This window comes from Callorhinus ursinus, unplaced genomic scaffold, assembly GCF_003265705.2.
Source record: "Callorhinus ursinus isolate GAN/ISIS: 27379988/994484 unplaced genomic scaffold, GSC_fseal_2.0 scaffold13, whole genome shotgun sequence".
NCBI lineage: Eukaryota > Metazoa > Chordata > Mammalia > Carnivora > Otariidae > Callorhinus > Callorhinus ursinus.
In genome coordinates, this window is record NW_027397075.1 from 48011120 (window position 1) to 48022450 (window position 11331).

The 11331-nt window shown below is 42.2% G+C and overlaps 1 protein-coding gene across 1 annotated transcript; it reads left to right on the forward strand.

The window, feature by feature from the left end:
* Positions 1–272: 272 nt before the first annotated feature.
* SLC30A1 (solute carrier family 30 member 1) lies at positions 273–8109 on the forward strand. Its single transcript, XM_025877815.2, has 2 exons — positions 273–1594; positions 3275–8109. The coding sequence occupies exons 1-2, from the start codon at positions 973–975 to the stop codon at positions 4174–4176; spliced, it is 1524 nt and encodes a 507-aa protein (XP_025733600.1). The 5' UTR covers positions 273–972; the 3' UTR covers positions 4177–8109.
* Positions 8110–11331: the final 3222 nt, after the last annotated feature.

Consider the following 11331-nt stretch of genomic DNA (forward strand, 5'->3'; position numbering starts at 1 on the left):
CTGCCCCTCCCCCTCCTGCTGCACGCGGCCCGCGCCCCCTACCCTCCCCCACGACGCCCGCCGCTGCACCCGGCCGCGGCCCCCGGCCCACGCCCGGCTCCTGGAGGGAAAGGCCCCGCCCCCATCTGTTGGAGCCTCGACACCGCCCCCTCCCGCCCCGCCGAGCTTCCACCCAATAGCGAGCGCGGGTGGGCGGAGTGCGGAGGCTGTCGTGAGGGGGTTCTGGCCAATGGGGAAGCGTGCCGGGCCTGGTGGGCGGGGCGTCGGGGCCTTGTCACGCTCGGGTCCGTGTGAAAACGGGGGTTCCGAGTGCAAAGCAAAGTTTTTTTGTAAACCGTCTGCAAAGGCGGGGGGGCGAAGAAGGCGCCGGAGACCGGGCCGAGTGCAGCTGCCGTGGCCGCCGCCTTTTTAGCTCTTCAGGCGTCGGCTTCCCGGTCCGAGCCACAGCTGAAGAGACGAGCTAAGGGAAGACCTGCACGGAGAGCCCTGCAGATGCTGGGAGCCTTCGTAGCGCGGAGCTGCCCGTCGCCCGCCCCCGCTGCCCGCCTGCTCCTGCTCCTGCTCCGGCTTTTCGTCCCCGGGCTTCGGGAGCCCCAGCGCCCCGCCGCCGCCGCCGCCGCCGCCGCCGCCGCCGCCTCGGCCGCCTCGGCCTCTGCCTCCCCGCTGTGGGTGTGGGGACTGCTGGGGCTGAGCCGGGCCTCCGCGCCGGCTCTGAGCACCGACGCCTGAGGAGCTGCGCGCTGCCGGCCCGCCGGGGACGCCCGCAGGCGCGGGGGCTCGGCGGCTTGACCCCGGACTCGTCCCCGTCCGGCCGCGGAGGCCCCTCAGCGGTTTCCCGAACGGCCCGGTCGGGCGGCGACAGCCCCGCGCCGCCCTTCCGCCTCCGTCGCCGGGTCGCCGGCCGCCGGCGACTCGCCGCCACCGCCAGTGTAGCCGCCGGGCCGCGCTCGGAGGGCCCCCTGAGCCGCAGCCATGGGGTGCTGGGGTCGGAACCGGGGCCGGCTGGTGTGCATGCTGATGCTGACCTTCATGTTCATGGTGCTGGAGGTGGTGGTGAGCCGGGTGACCTCGTCGCTGGCGATGCTCTCCGACTCCTTTCACATGCTGTCGGACGTGCTGGCGCTAGTGGTGGCGCTGGTGGCTGAGCGCTTCGCTCGGCGGACCCACGCCACCCAGAAGAACACGTTCGGCTGGATCCGGGCCGAAGTGATGGGGGCTCTGGTGAACGCCATCTTCCTGACCGGCCTCTGCTTCGCCATCCTACTGGAGGCCATCGAGCGCTTCATCGAGCCGCACGAGATGCAGCAGCCGCTGGTGGTCCTCGGGGTCGGCGTGGCCGGGCTGCTGGTCAACGTGATGGGGCTCTGCCTCTTCCACCATCATAGCGGCTTCGGCAACGACTCCGGCCACGGCCACTCGCACGGGGGTCACGGTCACGGCCACGGTCTCCCCAAGGGGGTCCGCGGCAAGAGCAGCCGCACCGGGGACAGCGACGACAACGTGACCCCGGGCGAGCAGAGGCCCGACCAGGAGGAGACCAACACCCTGGTGTCCAATAGCAGCAACTCCAACGGGCTGAAACTGGACCGGTCAGGTGAGGAGAGAGTGGCCACCGCAGGTGGCTGGGTCAGGGGAAGCCCGGACCCTAGCCTGGCCCTGGGCGGGATGGCCCGCACGCCCCCTGGTGCCCGCGCCGCCGCCGCCGCCGCCGCCGCCGCCTCCAGCCCTCCAGGTCCCGCACCCGCGGGGCACACGAGGAAATAGGACCCCTTTCGGCCGGGTGCTAGCACCCGGGGCGCGCGGCTGGAGGTGGCGGTGGGGACTGTGGTTTGGAGAGTGGGCAAAGGGTCGCGAGGTGGCCGTCAGCCCGCTGCAATCCACAGCTGCCCTTGGCCGCCCTTAGGAGTAGTCCTTTCGAGAGACTGTCTGATTTTGGTTTTCACAGAATCAGAAGTGCTTCCTAAGTAAATTTCTTGGCCGCCCCTCCTTGGGAAACGGAGATAATCCTCAATTCATCCTCAGTTGTTGGCCATTTGAAACCTTGCCCTGCCCAAGTAGTTCTTGTGCCCTTTAAACAAGTTTCTCAGTATTACCTTCAGAGCCGTCTAGCCATTGACTTTCCTGAGCTCAAAACCCTGGTTAGTGGTTTCTTTTAAGAATGGCAATGTGTATTTCAGTTAATTATCTAAAGTCTGAGCCTGATCCTGCAAATCCTAGATTTAGGACCAGTTTGGTCATGTTTAACATTTCACTTAGGACTTTGCAAAATCATACTAAAATAAAAGTGATGGTAACTTATTCATCTTATTTTTTACTGGATGCTTTTCATTCTAAGTATAATTGCTCTTGAAGGCAATTTGGAAAATGTTGAAAGAAAAGACCTGGGAAAAGGAATCAACCAAAGCCCAACTACCCAGGCTGTAATGACGTTAACAATTTGGTGTATTTCCTTCCAGTTTCTTTTCATTTACATTTATTTGCTTAGTGGTATGATACTACATAGACAACTTGTTCTTTTTTTGAAGATTCAGGATATCATGTTAATGAAATTGAACTTGTACACTGAAAAGGTTTAATAAACAATTGAATTTCCCCTCACTCCCACTCTGCAAGGTGTTATTCCAAAGAAAATTAAGCTGCTCTGGTGTGTATACAATAATTCCTTTAAAATATGGGTACATTTGGTTTAAGAACTGGTAGAGTAGATGGAGATCATTTATTTCAACTTTTCTGAAGTTTATGATTGTTGTTGGGTTTATATTTGATCTGTCAGTTTCTAAACCCTCTCCACCAGGAGATTCTGTGGTTTCTATTCATGATAAAAGTTTGAGTTAGCCACAACACCTTCAGGACAAAGAGTAACTGGAGCTGTGGGTCAAATCAGGCATTTGTAGTAGACTTCTCCATAGTTGCATTAAGTTTGTGGGAGATAGCATTCAATTTTATGTTTTCTTTTTGTATATGCCAAAAAGCATAGCGGAATGTTCACAGCACCCCCACCCCCTCACAGAAAAGATGAACTTTTTTTGGAGGTGGGGAGGGTAGGAGGGTGGTTAGAATAGGGAGGCAATAATCTTCCCAATGACTTGATTTAGCCCTGGCCGTTATGCCCTGGCTTGTTCCCAATACGTTAGTTTATACTAAACTGCCCTGGGCACATTTTTAAATTGCGTTCCATGAAAAATGTTCACCTCTTTCACTAATGGAATTAGATGAAGAGGTTTGTGTAAACACTTTAAATGTATTTGATACAGCATTTTTTCTTTCTTTGTAGATCCAGAAAAGTCCAGAAATGATGCGGTGGAAGTACAAGTGAATGGGAATCTTATCAGAGAACCTGACCATGTGGAATTGGAAGATGATGATAAGGCTGGACAACTTAACATGCGTGGAGTTTTTCTGCATGTCTTTGGAGATGCTTTGGGTTCAGTAATTGTAGTAGTAAATGCCTTGGTCTTTTACTTTTCTTGGAAGGGTTGTCCTGAAGGGGAGTTTTGTGTGAATCCATGTACCCCTGACCCCTGCAAAGCATTTGTAGAAATAGTTAATAGTACTCATGCAACAGTTTATGAGGCCGGTCCTTGCTGGGTGCTATATTTAGATCCAACTCTTTGCATTGTAATGGTTTGTATACTTCTTTACACAACTTATCCATTACTTAAGGAATCTGCTCTTATTCTTCTACAAACTGTTCCTAAACAAATTGATATCAAAAATTTGATAAAAGAACTTCGAGATGTTGAAGGAGTTGAGGAAGTTCATGAATTACATGTTTGGCAACTTGCTGGAAGCAGAATCATTGCCACTGCTCACATAAAATGTGAAGACCCGACATCATACATGCAGGTGGCCAAAATCATTAAAGACGTTTTTCATAATCACGGAATTCACGCTACTACCATTCAGCCTGAATTTGCTAGTGTAGGCTCTAAATCAAGTGTAGTCCCATGTGAACTTGCCTGCAGAACTCAGTGTGCTTTGAAGCAATGTTGTGGGACACGGCCACAAGCCCCTTCTGGAAAGGATGCAGAAAAGGCCCCAACAGTTAGCATTTCTTGTCTAGAACTTAGTGACAATCTAGAGAAGAAGCCCAGGAGGACTAAAGTTGAAAGCATCCCTGCTGTTGTGATAGAGATTAAAAAAATGCCAAACAAACAACCTGAATCATCTTTGTGAGTCTTAAGAAAGATGTGATATTTGACTTTTGCTTTAAACTGCAAGAGGAAAAAGACTATTGAAATTCTAAGTTTGCCAAGTAGTGTAATTGAAGTCCTTGTCTGGTCACACAGTTTAATTCTATTTTTGTAAGAACATAATGGGACTGCCTAACAGAGTTCTATATTACAACTTTGTGATTATTAGTGCAGAGTACAGCTATGCTGTAACAGTTTTGGAAAGCCAGTTTTAACACTATGTTACATTTTTGTTCAAAGTAAGTATAAACCTTATATAACAATGACATTTGATTTCCAGTTTTTCCATGGTAAAAAATTAATTAGGGGGATAAATAAATTAAAATTGTTACTGGAATTCTCTGCTTTTCTTTTCCCCCAGTGTTATACTTTGTTTTTTAGAATTATAATCACTCAACTTGAAAAATCATCAACAGGTTTGCTTCCTTCGATGTTTTAGGTAATATTTACTTGCCCTCTGAAATCATTACATAGCATGTTTTTCAGAATGACTCATGGATATTGTTAGGAAAAGTTCATTTTTCTTCTTTACATGGGGTATTTGTAATACTAAAGATCAAGTTACTATCCTGGATTCTATATTGCTGAGTATTATTCTAAATAAACAGTTGAGTTAATTAACAAGTTGAACTACAGTTTACATATAATAGGGCATACGGAGAGTAAGAGCAAGGGAGAAGGTTTACCAAATTAAATATTTAGATTGTTGTAAGTTAGTATTCAGACATTTTTTAAATTATTGGGAGAATTTTAACTCATGTTTTCTTTTACCAAAGTTAGTCTAAAATGTGGACATATTCACCAGCATTACTTTCTCTGAAAGATTGGCATTAGGAACATTGAGCTGAAAGTTTACTTATGAAATATATACAGTAAATATTTTTAAGGATATTAAAGCTAATCTGATAGTTACATGTTAAATGCAAACTTATTCGTGTAATCTTTCAAATTGTAGATATTTAAGCAAAACTTAGAGTCATTTCATGGTGACCAATCGTGAATGGATTCAAATGGAGCTTTTTTCGAGTACAACCAGCAGTTCTTGTGCTTTGCCCGGAGCCATTGACTTAGGTAGGAGAAAAAGGAAATCTAATGGTTAATGCAGTTTGGATATTAAATTCTTAAAAAACAAAGTTAAGGCAAAATTAATGATTAAGATTCTGTAGGTCATCCTGTCTTGACATTGCTCAGATCTTGCAATAGTGGCTTATTTTGTAAGATGCCACAGTATCTACGCAGGAAATTGTTCTTGGTTATTTCATTGTTGCTATGGGTTTCGAATCCATACACAAATATTATTTAAGGATATTTAAGTTATATTTTTCTTGACAGAGAGGGGTTATGCTTTGTGAAGAAACTAGATTTTTGTCCTCATAAGGATGAATATTAATATCAGTTATCATGTATAGCTCTATTTTTCTAGAAATAAGGTATCCTGACTACTTCAGTAACTTTTATAGCTGACTACTTTTGGGATGGCTATCTTTTGGGATTTGAAATAATTCATTGTTTAATGGGTCTTAAGATGAAAGTGTTGGCATTGGACAGTTAACTTTTTAAAGGGATCTTTTGTGGTAGATGGTGTGTTTTTTTTCTAGTATAAGCCTATTGCTGGCAATGGGCCTATTTAAGAACAGCCGATTTTTCCAATGAGAATGAGGTAATTTTAGGAACACAGTTTGTAAGTTCACATGTGCTATAATGGGCCAAAACCATAACCCACCAATTTGCAATACATCTTGATCTTTTAATACTCTTATCTGATAATTGTGTAATTCAATTCCTAAACTGGAAGTTACTTTGAATTTTGCAAAAAAAATTTTTTAAACATGAAATTCGGGAATCTCATGGGTAAACTAGAGAGCTTCAAACTGTACTGTATCACGTACATTCCTGATTCAACACTTAAAACTACAAACCATTTTCTTAAGATCTTAAAACAGTTTATGTTACAGAAACATTTTGGTAATGACACATACAATAGGATAACTGGTAAAATACATTTCAGTGGGGTTTTCTTGACAAATGCTTTATTGGGTCTTTCTTAAAGGTTGTATAATGTATAAGACATCAGCTAAATGAGGATTTTTTTTAATGGTGTATAAGCATGGGACAAGGGCTTTTTCTTTTTTCCCAGAAGTGCTTTGAAGGTAACAGCCTTTAGATTTCAGTTATTTCACTTTTCATAATTTTTAAATTGCTTATACGTAACAAAGTGGTACCATAGAATTCTTTTTTCAAAGGACTTTGTCATAATAGCAAAATCCGTGGGCACTGACTCACCTTTTTTGAGTTTTAGCAGAGAATTATTTATTTCTTGACAATGCACTTTCTAACCCATTTTTAGCATTATCTTTTAAAAAATGCTTTTATATTTAAATATTGTGGGATTTAAGTGTCATTTCCAAAATAGCTTATTCCTTCCTGAAAGAAAATGAGGGAAATACCCTGAATTTTTAGGAGACTTAAACCCAATATTTAAATATGCTGTTTTATAGCAATGCATCAATTTTAGGAGGTGCATCTCTCCTGCTGGCTCTTTTATATTTGAGCAAGATCAGTGTATTTAGGATATGTGTTTAGAAACTTGTCTGTTGTCTCAGTTTAGTGAAAAGGAGGTGCTGCATGTGCCTGAAATAAAACAACTCCCAATTTTTCCAAGCCAAATGCCGCCTTAGTAAGGAGAGATTTCCTTCTCTGTTGCCACCTTTCAGCTTTTGTGATTGTTTAATAAGGGTTTTTTGAAGGGCATCTGCATTGTAAAAATACGGACTAGAACCTTAAAAAAAAAAAGTCAAAAAAGGGCAAAAACTTTGGTGTATGAATTTTAGCATTTTAGAAAACAATGTTTGACTAACTAAGGTATGTAATTTGAATAGGAAAAATTTCCATCAAGAGCACCTTGGAAAAATCTCAGTAGGTAGAAGACTATGTTAACATGTTTGTATCCTGTATCCTATTAACATGCTCAGTTAATTTTGAATTTTTGAAAGTTTTGAGGGAAAAGGGCCTATGGAACGTAATGTGAAGTATTTAGTAGGCTAACTGGTATTAAGTTGAAGATTCTTTTACTGTTTATAAGCAGATATCATTTGAATGATATAAATGTCATTTACCTGCTGTCTTAAGATTTTCACACATATACAAATAGGGAGAATAATTCTACAATATAGAAATATTTATTTTAATAAATACTCAGTTTCAGTTAAGGCATAAAACAGTGTTAAAACTCTTGGGAAGGTGGAGGTTTTCTGGTTGCTTTTTAGATGGAAAACTCAAATACAGTGTTTGGCCATCTGAAACGGGAATTGTAATAGCACTATTTTGATGTAGCTCTACCGATACTATGTGGCGATGCTATTTTGTTTTACTAACAAGCTCTGGAATATTTAGCAGTCATTTTCACTGGCACAAGAGCCTTTTGTATGTCATTCAGTTTAAACTTTTAAACCAAAAATTTTGTGGTCCAGTGTCTTTGGCAAAAAGATGCTGAAGGGAATGTAACATACAATTATTATGTGGCTATATATAAAAAGACACAAATTGCCGTGTTATGGTCCTGCCTTGAAACAGCACAATGAAGTGTATCAATGTATTCTGTGATTCTTTATGAAACTTCCATGTTGTGTTGTTTTGTGTCGACCATAGCCTGTCCTTTGGGCCAGATGTGGCACAGTTAAATGCAATTATCATCTCATTAAATGCAGATGCAGATAAAATGTCCTTTAGTGCTGCAACATTTTACCTAACTTTTTGTATGTTTTATGACCGTGCGTTGTTTTCCAAAGCTGTTCCTACCTCACCATGAGGCTTTATGGATTGTTATGTATTATAAATGTTCTTTATGAGACAGACTACTGTGTTTCTTCTCATTTATTAAAAGTTAAGTAGAAAAATAAACTAATTTTAATATCTATTTCATTGTTTTGTGCATGTGGCCTCCCCTCCTATACTAGGTTGGGTTATGAAGACTAAAGGTGTTTTAAAGGGAAATCGCGACTTAAGTGTTGCTAGGTGTACAGGATGACCAGGTTATAGGATAGTATTGTGGAAGGGAAAAAATGGGTAAAAATTGCAATAGAAATAGAAAGGGTAACACAGCAAAGCCTCACTAACATGAAATATTCAGTGGCTGTGAAATTGTTTTGTTACAAACATTACGTTACATTATATAATTACAGGTTAACCTGCTTCTTCTGGTTCTTGCTATTTGTGAGCATAGTTACTAACAAGGATTATTAAATACTTTACAATTTCCTTAAAGAACTTGTGCTTCTGGCTAGGAGAGAAGCAGGTAAAAACTGCATAAGAAAAAAAATCACTTGGCAGTAAATGGCAATAGATAAATAGAATTGATAAATCCAGTAATACTCCAAAGAAGGGATGAAGATCTTTGGAAGGATTCATGTAGGTTAAAATTGAAAGGAGGGATGGGGGCTGAGAGGCAAAGGGGCATATAGAATGGAGGACTGAGAAGAGGGTAGGACCTTGTTAAAGAGAAGGTTGAAGGGCGCCTGGGTGGCTCAGTGAGTTAAGCATCTGCCTTCGGCTCAGGTCATGATCCCGGGGTCCTGGGATCCAGTCCCGCGTCGAGCTCCCTGCTCAGTGGGGACCCTGCTTCTCCCTCTCCCTCTGCCTGCAGCTCCCCTTGCTTGTGCTCTCTCCTTGTGTCAAGTGAATAAATAAAATCTTTAAAGAAAAAAAAGGTTGAAGTGCCATGTGCCATGTCAACCAGTTTGAATTTGGTTTTATAGGCATGGAGGAAGCCTTCAGTATTTGGATAAATGAGAAAGTGGAAAAGGATACAGGATAGATTTGGAGTGGCAGACAAAGTGAGAGAGGAAGACAAATCCATTTAGTAGGTAGTCAATGCTAAGGAAATGAACTAGTTCTCAAGTATACGTGCCCACATCTACATATACCACATTTCAGTTGATTCCAAATACATCCTTTTTTTATACTTCAACATTTCTGAAGTCAGAATGCATAGATAGAATCAGTAGTATCTTACAACTGTTGGCCAACTTTCTTATTTGGATGTGTCTTACTATTAAGGATTCAGAAAAGAATTCTCAGGCAATATGGTCTTTCAAGAAGTATTTGCCAACATTCCCTAGAATATAATTTCATGTACTATGCATTGCACATCTGGATGAAAGCTGTTGCTTTTGAATTAGACGAAAATAAAAAGGGACAACGCTTTTTTTTTGAAGAATTTCATAGACATTTCTGTGTCTTCAGAATTGACCATTTTTGCTCCCCCACTGTAGGCTATATAAGCCTTTTTTTTTTAATTAAGGAATTTATGGCACTTTTTTGCATTTGCTTATTTACAAACTTGTTTCACTTTGTTGAACAAACTTTGTTATAACAAACTTTGTTACAAACTTTTAGATCAAACTGTGAGGTCGGAGTGTCTGTATTTCCTCAGGATTTAGCACAGGGACTGGCACACTCTAGGACTTCAAAGGTGTTTGAATGAATATTGAGGAATGGTGGGACTGGAAGAAAAACTATTCGTAGCTAAAATACACTGAGCACTGAAGATATAGTAATAATACTATTAATAGCTATAATATTCTGAGCACTTACAAAAATATACTAAGGGACACACCCTTTCATTGAATTCTTACAAACCATTTCATTATTTCATTATTCCCATTTTACAGACCTATTCAGTACCTGACCCGAAGTCATCTAGCTAGTACATGATAGAACTGGAATTCTGCAAAGGGGTCCACCAAGTAGCTTGCTTTCCCATCACTTCAAATCAACAACCAACTTAAGTAGATTCAAAATGAAGAGTTCTCTAATTTTCATCCAAGCAGCAACAGAAAGGCAAAAGAAATGAGGAAAATAGATTTTAAAGCATTCGCTATTTATTTAAAAAAAATCAGGGTAGTCACCACATGAAGAATCAAAACTTTTCTACCTAAGTTATTAGACTTTCTTACATTATAGTTTAATGTCATTTTGTTTTGAATTATGTGAAGGACAGCAATAACAGTCTTTTTTAGAATTCAGGGCTCCCCTGGCTTTAATCTAGCCTCGTGGACGACTGTTAATCGTTACAAACTGGTAGTATTTTCACCTAAGCTACCATATAGCCTTGTCTCAGGTATTAGCTGCTTCTGCTAGAACACAAAAACTGTAGCTTACATTTCCTTTAATGCTGAAAACAGTGGCTCTTTTGGGGTAAGAGTAGTAGAGGTGATTGAATGAAGTCAATGTGGGTGAGGAGACACAGGCAGAGGACCATCTGCTGCAACAGGGGTGCTGTTAGCATTTGGGTGAGATAATTTATCTGAGTCCAGGAGTGTCCCATGCACTGAGTTTAGAGAACCTGGCCTCCTTCCACACAAATGCTGGTAGTTCCTGCCCCCCGCCCCGACCCCCATCAAGACAACCTGTTTTAAATGTCCCCAGGGGAGGCAGAATGGCCCATGGGAAACCATAAAAGCTAACCAGTGAGAACTCCCTCCTCCAGTCTCTCCTACACAATCCAAATGCTACATCTAGTCTCCTCCATTTACACAGACTGGTACCAGAGAGGCTTCCTGTTTTGTTCAAACCTCAGTTTCAGGAACCATGCTTCCCTGCTGCACAGTCACATAGAACATAAAGTCTAAAGGTGTGATTTCTAAGACTTAAAACCATTGATAGGACCAGGTAGACAGGAACTCCTCTGATAGGTTAAGAAGATTGTTCTGCCCCAGAAAGCAATGCAAATGCGGCCACCTGATTTGGTCATGGAACCCTTGGCTATCTCTTTTGAAGTATAAAGTAAAAATGCATTTCTGGCAACATAAAAGGGGTTAAAACCAGTGCCTTTTGTTAAAGTGCAAATTAGAATATTCAAATAGAAACAATGATTTACGCTATTTTTTTTTCTAATGGTGAAAATGTCTAGGACAATATTGGACAAAACTTATCAGGACTTTTTATGGCCGGAACCAACAGTGACCTTCCATGACACCTCTGGAAGGTGATAGTGATGCAGCAGTGTTTATTGTTAAAGCCGCTGGGTGCTGAGTTTCTACACATTATTCCAAGTCAATGAGCTGAAAAAATTAGGTAGCATATTATGGTAGAATAATGATCCTCTAAAGATGTTCATGCCCTAATCCCCAGAAGCTGT